At 41.6% G+C, this 22,801-nt stretch overlaps 1 protein-coding gene across 1 annotated transcript in view; it reads right to left on the reverse strand.

Annotated features, from left to right (window-relative positions):
- LOC141131694 (protein tyrosine phosphatase domain-containing protein 1-like) overlaps positions 1-22,801 on the reverse strand; it is an 88,374-nt gene that overhangs the window by 57,804 nt on the left and 7,769 nt on the right. The window contains exons 3-8 of the mRNA XM_073619256.1: positions 21,065-21,264; positions 15,149-15,229; positions 14,354-14,472; positions 13,093-13,230; positions 11,845-12,392; positions 11,531-11,647 (exon numbers count right to left, since the gene is read on the reverse strand). Coding sequence (XP_073475357.1) covers positions 11,531-11,647; positions 11,845-12,392; positions 13,093-13,230; positions 14,354-14,472; positions 15,149-15,229; positions 21,065-21,246 — 1,185 coding nt within the window. The 5' untranslated portion in view covers positions 21,247-21,264. The remainder of the gene's footprint in view (positions 1-11,530; positions 11,648-11,844; positions 12,393-13,092; positions 13,231-14,353; positions 14,473-15,148; positions 15,230-21,064; positions 21,265-22,801) is intronic.

The following is a 22,801-nucleotide window of genomic DNA, read 5'->3' on the forward strand; positions in this document are numbered from 1 at the left end:
GAGTTAACATATCTAAACAGTTGCATATGAATAAAATATGTAATTGTTTACTCTAAAAGGGTTAAAATCCCAAAATAATTCAAACTATCTTCATCAATACCAAAGTTATTAACAGTACCTTTCTAACTGAATTATTTAGCCTAGGGCAAGACTAACCATATACAACCACCCTGGAATAAATAATTTCAACAAAAACTATATTCTGCACTCCAATTAATGAAACATCATTTTGATGTCTTTTGACATAGCACTTCTCTCCTGTAAGCGGTAGATCCGTGTACCCCCATTAGCCCTCCTCATTCTCCCAACCATATTATGTGGGAGTGTGACGAAGGCACTTATTCCCCTGAGAGAGATATTTATTCTCTTTCACGGGTAAATTGTGATTACTTGCAAAAAATAATTTATACAATGTATCATCTAATCTCATATGTTTTTTGTTCACTCTTTACTCCAGAATTCACTGGTTTCTTTTCTATCTATTCATCTCTTCAGTCCACACAGGTTGATCTGCGCAGTCAGCTCTGCATAACAAAAAGTAAGTCAAAACTATTTGATCTGTTGCCATGGCACCACTGAATATACTTTCCCTGAATGTTCAGGGAATAAATGTCCCTCAAAAAAGGACCAAAGCCTTCCGTACTTTCCATAACAAGAAGGCTCACATAGTATGCCTCCAAGAAACACACTTCACCAAAGATTCTACTCCAAAATATATTTCTCCTTTTTATCAACAAATTTACACGGCTTCTGCCTGTACCAAGCAAAGGGGAACTCTAATTGCATTTCACCGATCCACACCATTCACCTTATCATCAGAAATTAAAGACCCAGAAGGTAGATACCTGATACTCATGGGTTATATAATGGATACAACAATCACGGTGATTTCCTACTACGCTCCTAACAAACAACCTACACCATTCCTCTCACATATATTACAAGAGATTAATACACACAAAATAGGAACAGTGATAATGTGTGGGGATTCGAACCAGGTCCTCCTCCCATTTCTAGATAAATCACCTTTTATACCATCCAAAATAACCTCTAGATTACCTTTTTCTCAACTTCTTTCCAAATACAATCTGGTAGATTCGTGGAGAGAAAGTAACCCAATGAAAAAGAAATTCACTTATTTCTCGCACCCTCATCAAACCTTCACCAGAATAGATCATATTTTTCTAACAATAGGAATGATACCAGAAATTATTGCATCAGATATAATTCCGATTCCGTGGTCTGACCATAATGCAGTATACACTACTATAGCCTCAGCCATACCAAAAGCGCATGACCCAACGTGGTACTTACCGGACATAATGCTCAAACACCCACTACATCAGATGGCCATTGAACAAGCTTTAAAGGAATACATATCAATTAATAATACAACAGACATCTCCCCAATAACACTGTGGGAAGCTCATAAGCCTGTCTTGCGTGGTACAATACAAAGACAAATGGCACTATTTAAACGGGAACGCAAAAATCTAGCAAAAAAACTAGAACTCAATTTTAATGCAGCCTACATATCATTTCAAGATAATCCATCTCAGAGTACAAAATCTCACCTGGAAAAATCTAGATTGGAATACGATCTATTTCTCACTGAGTCAGTTGATAAATCCCTCAAACGCTCCAAACACAATTTCTACATGAATACAAACAAACCAGGTACATATTTGGCTCGGGCATTAAATTCAACTAACAAATCTTTCAAACCAATACGTTTGAAATTATCAAAAAATGTTTACACATGTAATCCAGTTAAAATAGTCCATAAATTTCACTCACATCTCGCAACTTTATACAAGATCCTACAGAGGCTGAATCCTTCTTCTCAAAAATAACCTTACCTGAGTTATCTCAGAATCAAAAAAGCAGTTTGGATGAGCCTATAACTATAGATGAAGTTGCTTACGCCATAAAAGACCTAAAACTTAACAAAAGACCAGGCCCAGATGGCTACTCGGCTTTATACTATAAAACATTCTCAGAAATACTCTCTCCCATTCTCACTGAAACTTTTAACAAACTTCTAGATGGACATTCTTTTCGGCAAGAAACACTAATGGCAATTGTTTGTATGATCCCAAAACCCCTTTCTGATGATACTTCCTGTGTGAATTATCGGCCTATCTCTCTGTTAAACCTCGATATTAAATTATTAGCAAAAATAATAGCAAAACGCCTCAATAGCATTATAGGAAAATTAATACATAGAGATCAAGTAGGCTTCATGCCAAATAGACAGGCAGGCGATAATATACGCAGGGCAGTGTTATTGGCACATATTGCTAAAAAACGGAAAATCCCTTTATGTTTTCTATCTCTCGATATTAAGAGGGCATTTGACACAGTATCCTGGCAATATATGCAATATTCATTACAAAAATGGGGTTTTGGACCCCACTTTTTAACATGGATCAAAGCATTATATAATAAACCCAAAGCCTATATAAAATATGCTGGATACAAATCTGAAGCCTTTAATATCGAAAGAGGTACCCGACAGGGTTGCCCATTATCTCCCTTATTATTTGCCCTTATACTCGAACCCATGGCCCAATACATCAGAACAAACCAAACTATAACTGGCATTGAAGTAGGAGGTATTACACACAAATTATGTATATTTGCAGACGATATATTACTTTTTCTATCATCACCACAGGTCTCTGGTCCTAACTTAATACCAGCTCTTGATGGATTTGCAGCCCTATCCGGCCTTATGATTAATCCTAAGAAATGCTTAGTGCTTAATATTTCACTCACAAACATGGAATTGATCCCGGCTAGGGCTGCACTCCCATTCACATGGGCAGAAAAATCAATCCCATATCTTGGAATTCATTTAACAGCATCTCATTCTGACTTATTCTCAACCAATTATCCTCCTGTATTAAGACAGATCACAAATCTAATAAAACAATGGTCGCAACTTCCTTTATCCTGGATAGGGAAGATTAATGCAATCAAAATGACTATTCTACCCAAATTGCTTTATCTATTCAGAGTCCTCCCTATTCCAATTCCTTCCTATTTTTTGAGAATAGTACAAAAAAGAGCAACTTCGTTTATATGGGGCTCTTCTAAACCACGTATACCTATACACACTACATCTTCCCAAAAATAAAGGAGGCCTGGGATACCCTAATTTTACTAACTACTACAGAGCAGCACATTTGGCCAGTCTGTCCAAATACCATGCAAAACAGGAAATCCCATTATGGGTATTTATAGAGGCTTCAGAAAATGACCCTCTATTAATATCAAATTTATTATGGCTTGATCCTAAAGACCGCTTTAAAATTCATAATCCCATAACACTTCTTATCTCTCTGGGATAAACTAAAAACCAAATATCAGTTACAATGTCCACACAATCCTCTCCTTTCTTTTATCAGAAATCCGGCCTTTTATCCGGCATGGATCTACCCAAATTCTTTTAAAGCTTGGACAACATCAGGCATTCAGACACTAAATGACTTCATAGCATCTAAATCATTCCTTTCATTCCCATCGCTTAGAGAAAAATATGATCTACCAAACTCTGAGATATTTAGATATCTCCAAATCAAAAATTTCTATACACCATTCCTAAAGGGGGATACACCATTATCCCAATTATCCATTTTTGAATCAATCTGTACAAAAGATCCATTTGCTAAAGGTACAATTTCATCACTTTATAATCAATTATATGGAGTAGCAAATTTTAATAGACCCTCTTATGTTCAGAGGTGGGAGGAGGACCTGGTACGAACTTTAGAAGACACGGACTGGTCTAACATATGGCTCACATCTAAGTCATCTTCACCCAACATCTTAGCACTGGAGACAAATTATAAAGTCCTAACTCGCTGGTACCTTGTACCCGCTAGAGTGGCAAAATATTCACCTAATACCTCAGCTCTTTGTTTTCGAGGATGCCCAGAAATAGGCACATATTTACACATATGGTGGACGTGCCCAGTAATCCAAACCTTCTGGAAGGAAGTCTTCGTGATTGCATCTAAAATATTTAAAAAAATAATACAACCAGATCCATATTTAACTTTACTTAATCTAAAACCGGAATGGTTAACACTCTCTCAATTCAAACTTATGATCCAACTAATAACGGCTGCAAAACAAACAGTGGCCAAGGCATGGAAATCTCCTACATTGATACTAGCAGAAACAATTCACAGAATGAATAATACAATGTCCCATGCTAAGATGGTAGCCATCGATCAAAATCAAATTCCAAAATGTGAAAAACTTTGGCATCCTTGGATAAAACAACAGTTCCTGTCAAACTTCAATGACTCTGTCCTGTTGCCATGGTAACAGATTAAATGACTTACAGAGACACCCATTCTAAGGCTTCAAAGAGAACTAAAAAGAATAATAAACTGACGAGCGGGACAACCTTGTGAACCATACCTCTACCTTTCAACCCTTTTTCTTTCTCTTTCCTATTCTCCACCTTACGATTAAAGCTCATTATCAGAATTTATATGACCTATATACACTCTACTTGTAAGCAATATGTATAGTAGGTATAAATCATTTAAATACCTACAAAAGTAATTAAGGAAATGATATATATCTTTAATTTAGGTTTACGTGAACCCAATGTTTAATATTTGAAATTTCATGATATTTACCTATATAAACCCTACTGTAAAACAATGAGCTTACTTTATAGATCCTTGTAAACTTACTTTATGTATCTTTATAACATTGTATACTCAATAAACTTCTTTTGACAAGGAAAACTACTGTTTTTTTTAAAAAAAAGATGAAAAAAATAAAATGCTGAAATATTATTTCTAATGTATAATAACTATAAAAAAAAATCTTTTTCCCTGCTTTCCTACTTTTTTTTTTTTAATTGGGCATAGACTAACTTTTTAAATGGCAGTGCATCATTAACATCCCTCTTCCATTGGCGTATGGAGGGAGGCTGGGCCTGCATCCACACCTTGGCTATTCCCTTACGCGCCATAAACAGAGTTTCATTTAGAAATGTAGTTTGGTATTTGTCCATTTCTACATCTGGCAGAAGTCCCAAAAGACAGAATTTGGGGTCCAAAACCACTGGGTATCCCATACTGTCATGTAGGAATTGGACAATCTGCATCCAATATGTCTGAATATTTGGGCAGCTGCATATGAGATAGAAGAACGTACCTGGTGCTGCGTGACACAGATGGCATGATGGGTCATATGTAGGGAGAAATTTTGCCTTTTTGAGGGGAGTCAAGTAGGCTTTGTGTATAATGTATATTTGTGTCAGTCTGTCTGATAGCTTAGGGGATGTCAATCTGGTCCCTTCCATTATTTCATCCCAGTCGTCCTCCCCTATGGGGCCTATGTCTTTTTCCCATTCCATTTTTGCCTCCTGCTTTCCTAATTCACATTCCTGCTTGTCCTTCACTTTAAAGTGACTCTGTCATGAGAAATGTATTGAATCTGCCACTGCTGAGTTCTGGAACTAGAGCAAGGATAAAGAAAATAAAGAATCCCGACTGTTTTACTCCACTTCACATGTAATTATGTATTGTATAAGGTTATCATTTTTCAATAGTATGCTGCAAGCTAGAGGCAGTTTTGGACCACTGAAACTTGTTTACCAGTGTGATTTTGGTTTGTTCCTGTTTGCATTCTTTTACTTCCCCAGTCTTTTAGTTCCCCAGTGGACTTATAAGTGCATGAATTAGATGATAGTGTGCACAATGTCAGTGATATCAGACATGAGGAAGCATCAGTTACATTTTGCGATAAGGCCATGTAGTTAATAGCTGTGTCCCTGAATTTCACATTTTACATTTATTAATATAAATTCAGAAATATACTGCATGCTTGCAGCCAGTGGTTGAAATATGACCAGACACGAGGGAACCAGTTTCCCATTCAGCAGACTAAACAACACACTGAGTTTCCACTGTAGAGTAAAACACTGTATGAAGAAAATGATATGACTTAATGTGGATATAAAAGCATTTCTAAAGCTAGAAATGTAAATTGCAAAAAAGGAACCATATCATGGACATTGTAAATACTTAGCCACTTAAGCACCGCTTGACTATGGATTATACTATATGTAGAGTTCAGCATTTGGTATCATGATCAGGGCTATATTATAAATTACTGTATGTTGACCTAGGCCCCAACGAGGCTTGTATGACTTAGCCCTATTGGTTACCAGCCATATCAAAAAACTATCTATATAGCTACTGTATATCCCATGAAAATCAGAATGTGGTACTGAAGGAAATATGCTGTCTACCTTATGTGAAGAGCAGTGGCGTTGCTAGCATTGGTCACCCAGGGCATGTGGCCTGCATTTTCTGTGGGGTGCCCCAGGTCTTCAACATGATTAACACACTCCACTGTACCACTGAAGCATTCTGCAGCTCTCTCCGTCAGCTGCTTGTTAGAACAATATATTTAAAGTTTATAGGGAAGCTTCCCCTAGGCTCCTTCTCAATTCTGATGTGTCACATGACACAAAACGAGGGGGACCTGGAAGGAAGGATTTCCCCTAGCATTCTGCTGTGATCTGTCTGAGATCTGTAAGCAAGGGAGAGGAGAATTGTACTGGGGACACAACGACCAAAGATGGTAAAAATACTTGCTTGGGGGAGAGGATTTGTGCTGGGATGGAGTATGGGGGGATGATTTGTGTTGGGAGGGAAGTTCTGGGGGGGGGGGATTTGTGGTGTGAAGGAGATTTGGGTGGGGATAGAGGAAGTCTGCTGAATGGGAGAGATCTTGGGGGGAGGATTTTTATTAGGAGGGAGATTTTTAATGGGTGGAGAGGATTTGTCCTGGGAGGGGAGATTTTTTCAGGGGAATTTAAGTGGGAAGAAGGATTTGATCTGGAAAGGGGGATTTTTTCAGGGGAATTTAAGTGGGAAGGACGATTTGATCTGGGAGGGGGGATTTTAGGGATTTTAGGTAGGATTTAAGCTGGGAGGAGGTATTTGTGGGGAGAGAGGATTTTATGTGGGGGGGGGGGTTGAGGGAGGAGGATATGTGCTGGGAGGCAAGATTTGTGGGGAAGTTATTTCTGTGGCAGACAAGCATGCTGGTGGGGGGGGGGGGATCTAGGGGGAAGCGCTGCAAAGATTTGTACTGGGAGGAGGGGCTCAGCGGATGGGGGAGATTGTACTGGTAGGATGGTGCTGGATTTTTTGGGGGCGGAGGGGGGTTTGTAGCTGAGAGTGGAAAGAGGGATAAATTATTGCTAAGTGAATCCTGCACTCTCTTCATTTTGTGCTCTTGACATCTGCACTCTGTATGTTACACACACCTGACCCCTGAATTGTGTACCTTATTTACACCTGACCCCTGTACTCTGTGCATTATGTTCTCCTAAATCCAGCACTGACCACAGCACTCTGTACATTATGTATCCCTGACCCCTGCACTCCATGTGTTATGGACTCCTGACCCCATTTTTTAACAAGGATGGAGGTTTATACAGGTGTCTGAGACCCTACCTTGTGACACAGCAATATGAGCACATTTTATGGGTACACAGAGGCCCGTTTTTTTTTTTAACCATGCCCTTTAAGCTCACTCTCCACCCCATCTCTCTTTCCTTTACCCACATAAGTGCAGAGTTGGACAAACAAGATGAAAATAAAAAAAAAATATCAAACTCAAAATAGCCTTTAGTGCTGTGTTGTTTTGCTCTCCTAAGCTGGACCATGGCCTACAAGTGCCTCAGGGCCGTCTTTAACGCAGGGCAAAAGGGGCAGTTGCCCTGGGCCCTGTCATTGCTGTGGGGCCCAAAGCAGCTGCCACTTAAGCCCTGCGCTGCCCGCAGTTTTTGCGGAGTAGCGGGGGGAGCCGATCCCCCCCCTGCTCTCCCAAGCGGCTACATTCATTATACAGGAGAGCGGGACAGCTGCGGGCTTCATGTGTTTGAGCCTGCTCGTCCCGCTTCTCCCTCTGTCAGGAGCTGAGCACCAGAGTCAATGACAGAGCGAGAGCGGCACTCTGTTTTCCTCCCGCCCCCACCCCCGCCTGGCAGACCTGTGTAGCACACAGCCGAGTGAAGTTTTCTGGCTGTGTGCTGGGTCTGATAGGCGGAGACTGTGTTGCACCGCCGTGTGACCAGGTAAAAAATAACAATGTGGAGAGAAGGGGCAGGGGATCCATATGTGCAGACTGCAGAGAATTGCTGGCACAAAGGTGGACATGGGGGGGGGGGGTACAGAAGTGAGGGATGGACATGGGGGGTACAGAGATGGACATGGGGGGTACAGAGATGGAAGGGGTACAGAGATGGACATGGGGGGTACAGAGGAGGAAGGGGTACAGAGATGGACATGGGGGGTACAGAGGAGGAAGGGGTACAGAGATGGACATGGGGGGTACAGAGGAGGAAGGGGTACAGAGGTGGACATGGGGGGGGTACAGAGGTGGAAGGGGTACAGAGATGGACATGGGGGGTACAGAGGTGGAAGGGGTACAGAGATGGACATGGGGGGTACAGAGGTGGACATGGGGGGTACAGAGATGGACATGGGGGGTACAGAGATGGACATGGGGGGTACAGAGATGGACATGGGGGGTACAGAGGTGGACATGGGGGGTACAGAGATGGACATGGGGGGTACAGAGGTGGAAGGGGTACAAAGGTGGACATGGGGGGGGGTACAGAGATGGACATGGGGGGTACAGAGGTGGAAGGGGTACAGAGGTGGACATGGGGGGGTACAGAGATGAACATGGGGGGTACAGAGGTGGAAGGGGTACAAAGGTGGACATGGGGGGTACAGAGGTGAACACAGGTGGACGGGGGAACAGAGGTGGTGAGGGGGTACAGAGGTGGACATGAGGGGGTACAGAGATGAACATAGGTGGATGGGGGTACAAAGATGGACATGGGGGGGTACAGAGGTGGACATGGGGGGGATACAGAGATGAACCCAGAGGTGGACGGGAGTACAAAGGTGGACATGGGGATGTACAGAGGTGGACGGGGGGGGTACAGAGGTGGAAGGGGTACAGAGATGGACATGGGGCGTACAGAGGTGGAAGGGGTACAGAGGTGGACATGGGGGGGGGTACAGAGATGGAAGAGGTACAGAGATGGACATGGGGGGTACAGAGGTGGAAGGGGTACAGAGGTGGACATGGGGGGGTACAGAGATGGAAGAGGTACAGAGATGGACATGGGGGGTACAGAGGTGGAAGGGGTACAGAGATGGACATGGGGGGTACAGAGATGGACATGGGGGGTACAGAGATGGACATGGGGGGTACAGAGGTGGAAGGGGTACAGAGGTGGACATGGGGGGGGGTACAGAGATGGACATGGGGGGTACAGAGGTGGAAGGGGTACAGAGGTGGACATGGGGGGGTACAGAGATGAACATGGGGGGTACAGAGGTGGAAGGGGTACAAAGGTGGACATGGGGGGTACAGAGGTGAACACAGGTGGACGGGGGAACAGAGGTGGTGAGGGGGTACAGAGGTGGACATGAGGGGGTACAGAGATGAACATAGGTGGATGGGGGTACAAAGATGGACATGGGGGGGTACAGAGGTGGACATGGGGGGGATACAGAGATGAACCCAGAGGTGGACGGGAGTACAAAGGTGGACATGGGGATGTACAGAGGTGGACGGGGGGGGGGGTACAGAGGTGGAAGGGGTACAGAGATGGACATGGGGCGTACAGAGGTGGAAGGGGTACAGAGGTGGACATGGGGGGGGGTACAGAGATGGAAGAGGTACAGAGATGGACATGGGGGGTACAGAGGTGGAAGGGGTACAGAGGTGGACATGGGGGGGTACAGAGATGGAAGAGGTACAGAGATGGACATGGGGGGTACAGAGGTGGAAGGGGTACAGAGATGGACATGGGGGGTACAGAGATGGAAGAGGTACAGAGATGGACATGGGGGGTACAGAGGTGGAAGGGGTACAGAGATGGACATGGGGGGTACAGAGGTGGAAGGGGTACAGAGGTGGACATGGGAGGGGTACAGAGATGAACATGGGGGGTACAGAGGTGGAAGGGGTACAAAGGTGGACATGGGGGGTACAGAGGTGAACACAGGTGGACGGGGGAACAGAGGTGGTGAGGGGGTACAGAGGTGGACATGAGGGGGTACAGAGGTGAACATATGTGGACGGGGGTACAAAGATGGACATGGGGGGGTACAGAGGTGGACATGGGGGGGATACAGAAATGAACCCAGAGGTGGACGGGAGTACAAAGGTGGACATGGGGATGTACAGAGGTGGACGGGGGGGGGGGGTACAGAGGTGGACAGAAGGGTATAGAGATGAACGTGGATGGGGGATGCAGAGGTGGATGGGGGACACAGAAGTGAGCTGTGGAGGGGGGTACAGAGTAGAGAACACAGGTGGATGAGGGGTACAAAGGTGGACATGGGGGGTACAGAGGTGGAGGGGGGTTACAGAGATGAACCCAGAGGTGGACGGGGGTACAAAGGTGGACATGGGGATGTACAGAGGGGGATGGGGGGGTACAGAAGTGGACGGAAGGATATAGAGATGAACATGGATGGGGGGATAAAGAGGTGGATGGGGATACAGAAGTGAGCTGTGGATGAGGGGTACAAAGGTGGACATGGGGGGTACAGAGGTGGACAGAAAGATATAGAGGTGAACATGGATGGGGGGTACAGAGGTGGACATGGGGAGGTACAGGGGTGAACACAGAGTTGGATGAGGGGTACAAAGGTGGACGGAAAGATATAGAGGTGAACATGGGGGGGGTACAGAGGTGGATGGGGGATACAGAAGTGAGCTATGGATAGAGGGGTACAGAGGTGAGCTGTGTATGGGGGGAGAGAAAGAGGTAGACAGGGAATACAGAAGTGAGCTGTGGATGGAGGGGTACAGACGTGAACGTGGAATACAGAGGTGAGCTGTGGGTGGAGGGGGGTACAGAGATGAGCTGTGGATGAGGGAGCAGAGGTAAGCAAAGTGATGTGCAGAGGTGACCAATAGATGGTAACTTTGCGGGAGGGAGGAGGATATGCAAGTACTGCCCCTTGTGCTGATTTTTTTCTGTGCCCTGCATGATACAAACACCTCAAAGTACACCCCCCAATCCCCGTGTGTCATCCTGGACTCCTATCTCCCCCTTCCCGCCATCATCTTGAACTCCCCCATCTCTCCCCCCCAATCATCCTGGACTCCAGTATCCCCCCCCCCCCACACCCATAATCCTGGACTTCTCTATCTCTTCCCCCCATCATTATTATTATTATTATACAGGATTTATATGGTGTCAACAGTTTGTGCAGCGCTTTACAACATGAGGGCAGACAGTACAGTTACAATACAATACATAAGTTTACGTGTGTGTTTTGTTTTTTAGAATGTTGGGGTGGAGAGACAATTTGCATGGGGGGGGCCCAAGAATTTTTTTTGCCCAGGGCCCAATCAATAGTAAAGACGGCCCTGAAGTGCCTTATAGTAAATACAGCTGTAAACAATAGTTTTATTAAAATAATGTATCCATTATTTTCTTTACATAGGGACTCACATTTGGCATATTGCTGTATGTTCCCTTCTGCAGATCTTCAGGGACATTAGTGTCTGTCAAAGCTGTTGCTGTTTTGGCAAGCTCAAGTTGACTAATACCATTACTTGCCACATCTACCTATGGAAAAAAACAAACAATATATCACATAGATCCAGGACATAAAGATAATGTAAGCTAAAAAATAAATGCACAAAACTGCTACAAACAAATGATGGCCTTCAAATTATATATTGTATATAATCAAAGATAAGGGGCTTCTGTTCAAGTTATTGTAAGGAGTTACATAGTAATATATCTGTGCCATAATCACTTACTGATGTGTCACCCATGAGTAGCAGTTGCAGTATTCCAGTGTCACAACTAAGTTGACTCTGTAGGAGACCCCTTCTCTTCTTTACTGTTTTCTCCTGTTCATTGTCATCAGTCTCACAAGTTGGTGTGGGCATCTTCTTACACTGGCGGTCATTTGCTGCTCTGACAATGACCTGGCGGAGGAGCCTGTGTGCAGCCTCTCTCTCCAGCTCCACCCATGGTCCTCTTGCTCTCCTGCCCCCTGCCAACTGTGCCAGTCTTCGACATATTACTACTACTGGCTTGGGAAGATGGCGCAAGCTCCGAGCTTCCTGACCATGGAGAAGGTTACGTTGCTGAACCAGGTACTGTGCTAGAGTAAAGGAACGGTGGCCAAGGGGGGCCTGTGGAAAGACTGGCCATTGTGAACTTAGGAATAATGCAAAATCACACACCAGAGACACCTGAGATCCTGTCTGTATAGATCCAGGGCGACGCAGTCTCACAAAACGAATGGAATCTGCAGCACTTACATGACATGCATAGATCAAGTAACAAGCAATGAGAACACCTGGTGGAAAAGCAGAAGAATAGAATGCATGAAGATAAAAAACCTTGAGTCTTCACAATCACTTTAACTATTCTAATGGATCCTAACCCTTTCACGCTGGTGATCTGATGAGGTCTGCCTGTCAGTTTTTCAGGCAGGCCTGATTGAAAACTCCATGTAAACCTATGGACATCTATTTACATCGGATTATCTCCGAGTCCGTCCAGGTAAAAAAAAATGTCTACATTCTTTTCTGTATTTTCATACTTAAAGGCGATGTCTCTGAGGTAAACAGATGTAAGTCATACATCTAACATGGGTCTGAAATTCTCTGTTTTTTAAAAGAAACAGGAAACTGAATGGACATGGATGGCACAAACGTTCTGTTCATGGATCCCCTACTGATCGGACCAGATAGAGCACATGTGAATTGGGCCTAAGGAAGAAGGCACAAAAGTCACAAAAGTTATTCTGACTGCTCCTGATATTTCCCAATAAACTGATAACACTGGGATTAGTAGAGGGAGTTTATGATCCTGAAAAGCAAGTCAAAACATTAATAAATAAAATATAGCTGCAGCAGTACATATTATGGTGCATTTGAAATGTGTATAAAAATATAAACAAATCTGTGTAACTATTGTGTAACTTGATCACAAGAAAGATATAGCAATCTGCATTTCTACACTATTCAGAAAGTGGTGCAGCTTGTCACTGTTACCTGTGCGTCCGAGTCCTGCATGACAGTGCACAGCGATTCTCCCCTCTCTAAGAGCAAATGCAATGACTTTCACTGCATCCAGAATTCTGGGAACAGGAGCTACTCCAAAGTCCGGAAGACCAAAGTTATAGAAGCAGACTAGAAAGAACGAAATGGGAACAAAGTCAAGTGGTTAAAATGAAAGGCAGTAATGAAAGCACTTGCTAGGTATATGTTAAACATGTACACAAACATAGCTATTGCTTTAAAGTACAGTACAATCATTAAAAACCAGGTCTACTTCAAAAAATTTACAATTTCTAATTAATATTTGCAATGAGTGTTTTTAGAAGTTGATCATTTTTACCTTCATGGTCATACCAAAGCAATAAAGACTTCCTAATTGGTTCAAGGTGTTAGGTCTTAGTTTTAATTCTGTACCTCAGGATCCAGGCAACAGGCTTGTCTGTCATTGGCCATGGGTAATTTAGAAACAGGAATAAGAATAAAAAGAATAAAAAAAAATGTATCCAGAGAAGGTTGTCTACAGTGTAGTAAGCCGTGTGATTTCCCCATTACTACAGGCCTTATTCCTACTGTGTCATTATTTGTGAGTAGCTCTTTGAGAGGAGTTGCCCTGTCACATGGGAGAAATAGAATCTAGGGAAACAGTTTATCTTATTTTTAGGACTAATTAGGAACTAGTGTATGTCTTATGACACTGTAAAGACAAGGTTTGATTTAACGTAAATGGAGAAGAGAAGAAGTTAGCTCACTTAAGTTGTATGCTGTTTAATTACCATGTGTGTAGAGGAAGCCAGTGAAAAGCCAACCTATGGAATGCAGAGGTTGTCCAGAGACTGAAACCTGTGTGAATGGTGGTAGTTTTAACTGTAGATTTTGGGTCAAATACAACTAGGCCAATGCAGGGTCCTCATTCCTAGGCACAAGGGAGAGATGGCCTACCACCTTCCCATATACTTATGAATTAACCAGATGTAACAATTAAAAAAATACTGTTCACACTTTTTCAGCATCAACTGACAGTTGGGGAAATTAGGGAGAATAGGTAGAATGTTGCAAATGCACTAAAGCTGATAATAACTTAGATGACCTGAAGCAGCTCTACATTATTTATTTTGACAAGAGACCTTTCTTGTGTCAGTGACTGAAGGAATGATCTTTTCACTCTTTTATATGTTATAAATTTGTTTATATGTATATATGCTCTGGGTGTACCATGAAATTACATCTAACATAATATATACAGAAAAACACTTACTGCCAGAATCCATAAAATCCTGGGGTCTGTATGAAAAGCCACTCTGAGGATCAAGGGAGTCTCCACAATAGCCATGTTCCCAGGGAATCTGTGCATTGACAACTGAACGTATCCCATATCTGTCAAATTATACAGCACAATTAGTTTTTTTATTTTAATCTTACTCCATTGCACTGTGTAGGCATTACACATTCACAATCACTGTAAAGCAAAGAGAAAAGCCAGTGAACACTGGAGGTATCACAAGTCTTTATTTATTGTATAAATCATCCACAAGCATGGCAATAACAGTCCCCACCCTAGGACCACCCCAATGATGGGATTCACCCAATTAGGGCTTGATCTCTAGGATTTAGCCCTGATTGGTGAAATGTGTCAGAGGAATGGTCCTAGGGCGGGGACCCATTCTTGCATGGCAAGCCCATTCAAAATCAATGGGCTGCCTTAGTACACAAAACACTTTGTGCTATAGTACGATTGGAATGTTCATACTACCCAATGTAATTGGCCCCGGTCTATAGTAACTATAGGTCTATAGTCTATAGTGGTCAGCTTACTAGCCGCTATTACTGTAAAGGTTCTGCAGCAGTACAAATATCCTGCCATGGTATGCCACAAAGAGGAAATGACAAGATAGCCTCAATGCATTGGCCTTAGGAATTAAGCCTTGAATAAGTAGATGTAAGCATGGCCAGCTGTCAAACACACATCTGTAAAATACTGAATTACCATACTTCGAATTTTGGAGATGTACCTAATCTAATAGGTCATGCATATTCTAGGAACTCTGTTTACCTGTGGAATTGCTCAGTGATCTTGTACTCCTGCATCAGACGAGTGGATGGGCGGCTCATAGCCAGAATTTCATCTGTAATCCTAAAACCTCAAATAAAGCCACAAACATAATAGTATAGGTAAACACATAAAATGACTACAATACTAATCAGCATGTCAAGTGATCAGCTCTTTAAATGGTACAGTATATACAATCAAATGTTTGGGCACCTATTATGAAGTTGCATGGTTCTTTTCTAATTGAAAGGATGTTAAAGATAATTCATAAACCAATTACATTTTAATAGGTTTTGTAAAAAAATGTTTACATAAATAATTTATAAGTAAATTATTTTACTATTTATAGAAAAAAAAATGATAAGCCCATGACATTGAATTCAGAGAGTACTATGATTTTGCTAACTTTTATCTAATTTATACTTTAAACTGTTTAAACTGTTTTTTTTTAATCCTTACCATGTTGTTTAACCACTTGTCTACAGGGCACTTTTACCCCCTTCCTGCACAGGCCAATTTTCTGCTTTCAGCACTGTCGCACTTTGAATGATAATTGTGAGGTCATGCTACACTGTATCCATATGAATTTTTTTTCACACAAATAGAGCTCTCTTTTGGCAGTATTTACTGACCACTGGATTTTTTATTTTTTGCTAAACAAACAAAAAAAGACCAAAAATTTTGAAAAATAAAAAGTTTTTCATAGTTTCTAATAACATTTTGCAAACAGGTAATTTTTCTCCTTCACTGATGTGTGCTGATGAGGCTGCACTGATGGGCACTGATAGGCTGCACTGATGAGGCGGCACTGGTGGGCACTGATGAGCCAGAACTGATAGGCGGCACAGGTGGGCACTGATGAGGCTGCACTGACAGGTGGCTCTGATGGGCACTGATAGGTGGTACCGATCGGCGGCACTGATAGGTGGCACTGATGGGCTGCACTGAAGAGGCGGTACTAATGGGCACTGATAGGCTGCACTGATGAGGCTGCACTGATGGGCACTGATAGGTGGCACTGATGGGCACTGATAGGTGACACTGATGAGGAGGCAATAATTGGAAATCCCAACTGGTGGGCATTGTTGGGACTGCACTGATAATCAGGACACGGATTATCAGTGCCCTGATTATCAGTGTAGGTGTCCCTTTCACACAAGGCGGTTATTGGCTCTCCGCTCCTCTCCTCTCGCTGTTAGCATGAAGAAAGGAATGCCGATAATCAGCCTGTGTTTACATCGTGATCAGCTGTGATTGGACACAGCTGATAATGTGGTAAAGGGTCGCTGTGATTGGCCCTTTACCCTGAACTGTGATCAGCTGTGTCCCAGGGGGCTTTCGGCTATAGGGCAGGCTATAGCGCAGGTGGGAAGACGTTAAAGAAAATATATACAGTGTAATATTGTACACTGTATAAACAAAAGAAAAGGAAACCAACAAATGCAAGATACACAAAGGTACCACCTGATATTCATCCACTCACTCCAATAGAGTGGGGCTCAGTGGCCAAACCAGCCTACAAAAATAGTAAGACACTGTACCAGAGAGGAGGCACAGTGCCAAGTGCCACACTGATAGAGCCTTCATCTCCCATGATTCAGTGCTGCCAACCATCAAATTGCACATCCCCATACCTGTAGTGATTCAAATTTGATAAATGTGTAATAAATTCTTAATAACCACAAATAACAACAACGACACAAAAAATTATATATAGAATGCAATACAGAAACAGTCCCAAAAGTTTTTCACATCAGTGTATGCTATAGATCACCAATAGTGTCCATATATAGTTACATAGTTACATAGTAGTTGAGGTTGAAAAAAGACACAAGTCCATCAAGTCCAACCTGTGTGTGATTATATGTCAGTATTACATTGTATATCCCTGTATGTTGTGGTCGTTCAGGTGCTTATCTAATAGTTTTTTGAAACTATCGATGCTCCCCGCTGAGACCACCGCCTGTCGAAGGGAATTCCACATCCTTGCCACTCTTACAGTAAAGAACCCTCTACGTAGTTTAAGGTTAAACTGCTTTTCTTCTAATTTTAATGAGTGGCCACGTGTCTTGTTAAACTTCCTTCCGCGAAAATGTTTTATCCCTATTGTGGGGTACGGTATTTATAAATTGAAATCATATCCCCTCTCAAGCGTCTCTTCTCCAGAAAGAATAAGTTCAGTGCTCGCAACCTTTCCTTATATCTAAGATCCTCCAGACCCTTTATTAGCTTTGTTGCCCTTCTTTGTACTCGCTCTATTTTCAGTACATCCTTCCTGAGGACTGGTGCCCAGAACTGGACAGCATACTCTAGATGCGGCCGGACCAGAGTCTTGTAGAGCGGGAGAATTATTATTTTATCTCTGGAGTTAATCCCCTTTTTAATGCATGCCAATATTCTGTTTGCTTTGTTAGCAGCAGCTTGGCATTTCATGCCATTGCTGAGCCTAACATCTACTAGGACCTCCAGGTCCTTTTCCATCCTAGATTCCCCCAGTGTATAGATTGCATTCATATTTTTACCACCCAAATGCATTATTTTAACATTTTCTACAGTAAACCTCATTTGCCATGTAGTTGCCCACCCCAGTAATTTGTTTAGATCTTCTTGCAAGGTTTCCACATCCTGCGGAGTAGTTATTGCCCTGCTTAGCTTAGTATCGTCCGCAAATACAGAGATTGAACTGTTTAACCCATCCTCCAGGTCATTTATGAACAAAATAATTAGGATTGGTCCCAGCACAGAACCCTGGGGGACCCCACTACCCACCCCTGACCATTCTGAGTGCTTTCCATTTATCACCACCCTCTAAACTCGCCCTTGTAGCCAGTTTTCAATCCATGTACTCACCCTATGGTCCATGCCAACGGACCTTATTTTATACAGTAAACATTTATGGGGAACTGTGTCAAATGCTTTTGCAAAATCTACATACACCACATCTACGGGCCTTCCTTTATCTATATGGCAACTCACCTCCTCATAGACGGATAATAGATTGCTTTAGCAAGAACGATTCTTCATGAATTCATGCTGATTACTGCTAATGATTAAGTTCTCATTACTAAAATCTTGTATATAGTCCCTTATCATCCCCTCCAAGAGCTTGCATACTATTGATGTTAGGCTAACTGGTCTGTAATTCCCAGGGATGTATTTTCGGGCCCTTTTTAAATATTGGTGCTACAATGGCTTTTCTCCAATAAGCTCGTACCATTCCAGTCAGTAGACTGTCAGTAAAAATTAGGAACAATGGTCTGGCAATTACTTGACTGAGTTTCCTAAGTACCCTCAGATGCAAGTCATCTGGTCCTGGTGATTTATTAATTTTAAGTTTCCCAAGTCTAATTTTAATTCTGTCCTCTGTTAACCATGGAGTTGCTTCCTGTGATGTGTCATAAGGATAAACACTGCAGTTTTGCTTACTGAACCCCCCTGATTCCCTCGTGAAGACTGAGGAGAAGAATAAATTCAATACCTTCACCATCTCCCCATCCTTTGTAACCAGATGTCTTTCCTCATTCTTTATTGGGCCAATATGGTCTGTCCTCCCTTTTTTACTGTTTACATACTTAAAGAATTTCTTGGGATTTTTTTTGCTCTCCTCTACTATGTGTCTTTTGTGTTCTATCTTAGCAGCCCTAATTGCAGCTTTACATTTCTTGTTGCATTCTTTATAAAGTCCGAATGCTGATGATGATCCCTCAACCTTGTATTTTTTGAAGGCCTTCTCCTTTGCTTTTATATGCATTTTTACATTGACGTTAAGCCATTCAGGACTTTTGTTCACTCTTTTAAATGTATTACCCAATGGGATGCATTGGCTAATGCCCTTATTTAATAAGCTCTTAAAGCAAACCCATCTCTCCTCCGTGTTATTTGTTCCTAAGATTTTATCCCAATTCATGCCTTCTAGCAAGGTTTGTAGTTTAGAGAAGTTGGCTCTTTTGAAATTCAATGTCTTTGTATTCCCCTTATGTTTCCTATTTGTGTGATTTATACTGAATCCAATTGACCTGTGATCGCTGTTTCCTAAATTGCCCAGGATTTCCACATCCGTGATCAGGTCTGTATTGTTGGTAATCAGTAGGTTTAGTAACGCTTTGTTTCTTGCTGGTGCATTTACCATTTGACCCTTGAAATTGTCCTGCAAGGCATTTAGGAACTGGCGAGCCTTAGACAAATGCGTGGTTCCCTCCGCCCAGTCTATGTCTGGATAATTAAAATCCCCCGTTATGATAACACTTCCCATCCTTGCTGCTAGTCCAACTTATGATAGGAGATCCATCTCCCCCTCCTCCCTCAGGTTAGGGGGCCTAAAGCATACTCCCAGTATTATTTTCCCCTTAGCTTCATATCTTTGGATCTCTATCCATAAGAATTCCACCTCCTCCCGGTGGTGCTATCCCCCTCCATTTGCACTTACACATAGTGCTATATAGTATCATTTTGGATACGTGGATGGTGTCTAGACGCTCTGTTTGTGTTTGTCTTTGTCCCCAGACAACGTTGTCTTTAGATGGTCTAAGGTGCAGGATTTGTTGTTTATTTTTTAATGCGATTTTTGTAATTACTTTTCAATAAAATTTTTTTTTATATATTTATTGACTCTGATATGGACAATATCCCTCTTCATGCAGTGCTCGTGACCACCACTTCCACTGTGCAGAATCAATGACTCACTCATTGAATCTGCACAGTGGGAGTGGTTGTTACGAGCACTGCATGAAGAGGGAGATTATGTGGATTATATATGGGTACTATTGGTGATCTATAGCATACATTGATGTGAAAGACTTTTTTGGGGACTGTTTTTTTATTGCATTCTATATATAATTTTTCTGTCGTTGTTATTTGTGGTTATTAAGAATTTATTATACATTTATCTAATTTGAATCACTACAGATATGGGGATGTGCAACTTGATGGTCGGCAGCACTAAATCATGGGAGATGAAGTTCTGGAAAGAAACTTTACTTTGGCAGTCTATGGATGATTGGACTACAATACCCATTGTGAGCTGAGTATAAAAAGCTGAATACTGAGAGGGGAGTCTGAGGTGTGACCATTACTGCTCCTGTGTGCACATCAACCTGACACAAGCCTGTAACCCTGTGCTGAGGACCGGAGTCACTTCAGGGAGACCCAGAAGTGAACTGACATCCGAACAGCGGGACCTCTGTTGCTGTTGCTCTCTTGCTACTAGCAGGGACTGAGTGGGACTGAGCACATAGGGACTGGCTATCTAACGATCAGCATTATTTATGCAGACTTTACTGGTACTGTACTCATGTGCACCACCAGAAAGACTGGGCCCCGATGCCAGCCAGCTGAAGAACTAGGGCTAAAGACTGCTCCACGAGAACTTTAGCTATTGTCTATAGTAAGAGGTACCACTTTAGGGAGTTTTACATTTCATCACCACTGTTACCTATGTTTCTAATGCAATTACTTATTGCTGATTTTGTGGATTATCAAGTTTACTCTAACTTAGCTGCATAAAACTTCATCCTATGGGGGCAAAAACAATGTTATTAGGCTTCTTTTTCTTCAGGTCGAATGTTTTTCAATAATACAAAATACAGTAAATTGTGAAAATTCCATATTAGTGCCACTAGATGGCGCTTATAATAATAGGAAATAAATACTTATTTATGTTATCAGGTCCATCAAGTGGCTATAATGTAGCATCTTCCTGATGCATTCTTTTCTCTATAAATTTAAAAAAACATTCGACCTGGAGAGAAAATAGCCCATATTTGTCATTTTTTTGCCCGTATTCACAGGTAACAAATGTACATGCAGATTTACATGATGAATAGATCTGCAATTTTTTTTTTTAAATACACCCCTTAGTGTTATTGAAGGAAGGCATTTCTACCCTGCCCTTAAGCATTACCAAAGCCTACAGTGTCTTACCAGGAGGAGTACAACCCTGAAATTGCTTGTTGTTCTATGGACCAGTTTTCAGGTCCCTCATAGCGACACTCACGTCCTCCACATGTAAGGGAGCAAATTAAATGATGAGGTACAACCTTAACAATCCGCTCTCTGGTATTAGAATAAGATGGGAGGGGCTCTTCTCCGGAAGAACTCATCATCTAAATCGTGCTGGAAACCTGAAAAAATATGTAACTGGTAAATAAGGTCAGTCAGTAAATAGCTGCAAGAGAACTGGAAATATCTGGCATTAAAATACATCATACTTTGCACACAATGGTGAAAAGGAATGAACTGACAGTGTTAAAAATTGCTTTTGTTATCGAACATGATCTAGAAAAAAAAAATTTGTACAATACTAAAATACCGCATGTACTATTTCTTAAAGTGATGCAGTATTTTAGTAGTGAAAACGTGGTATTTTAAAGGATAAGTCCAGCTTTCATAACATGTTACATGTTACACCTATATGTATTTCATAACATGTTTCTGGCAATGTGTCCACCGCAATGTCGCAGTCCCGCTAAAAATCGCTGATTGCCGCCATTACTAGTAAAAAAAAAAATGAAATGCCATAAAAATATCCCATAGTTTGTAGACGCTATAACTTTTGCAAAATGTCGCTGCAAACCAATCAATATATGCTTATTGATAAAAATATCAATAAGTCCTCATGCACACGGACGTTTTTACAGCTGCTTTTTTGAGCTTTTTTTGCAGCTTAAAAAGGCCTGTCTATGTTAGTCTATGGCTTCATGCCCACCTAGGCGTTTTTGAGCTGCAAGTGGCATAGGCGTTTTTAAGCTGTAAAAAAAACCCAGGACCAGTGGGTTCTGAGAGACGTTTTTCAGCTGTAAAAACACTCTAACGCTCAAAAACGCTCAAAAACGTCATTCACCAACATTTTTTAATGTTTTTGATCCATTGAAAAAAAAAAAATAAAAAAAATTTGAAAAAAAAAAAAAAACGCTAAAAAATGCTCAAAAATGCTGAAAAAAGCTGAAAAAAGTAAAAAAAAATCACTGCAAAGATACTGGCGTTTTCATAACATTATTTTAACAGCCTGTGTGCATGAGGGCTTAATATTATAAATGTTATAAATTATAATATTATAAAAATATTAGATAGTATATATATATTAAATATAATATATTGATAAAAATATTTAGCAGAATACATATTGGCCTAAATTGATGAATAGATTTGATTTTTTACATTTTTTATTGGGTATGTTTTATAGCAGAAAGTAAAAAAATATAGTATTTTTTTTCAAAATTGTCAGTCTTTTTTTGTTTATAGCGCAAAAAAATTAAAACGCAGCAGTGATCAAATACCACCAAAAGAAAGCTCCGTTTGTGGGAAAAAAAAGAACATAAGATGTATTTGGGTATAGCATCGCACGTCAGCACAATTGTAAGTTAAAGTAACGCAGTGCCATATCGCAAAAAATGGCCTGGTCACGAAGGGGGGGGGGGAAACTTCTGGGGCTTAAGTGGTTAACATTTTTCCTTATTATAAAATATGCGCTACATATGAAATGGAAACATATGCAAAAGAGTATTAAAAATAGCAAAGTAGTAGACACTGTGGAACATGTACCAATGCAAAAAATACTGATTATATACAGTATATTGCCCAAACAAACCTTCTAATAAGGTTTGAAAAAATAGCATACATCTGTGTCAATAACAAGCTCCTGTCATCAAAGAAACAACT

The sequence above is a fragment of the Aquarana catesbeiana genome, linkage group LG03 (genome assembly GCF_042186555.1).
Source record: "Aquarana catesbeiana isolate 2022-GZ linkage group LG03, ASM4218655v1, whole genome shotgun sequence".
NCBI classification, from domain to species: domain Eukaryota; kingdom Metazoa; phylum Chordata; class Amphibia; order Anura; family Ranidae; genus Aquarana; species Aquarana catesbeiana.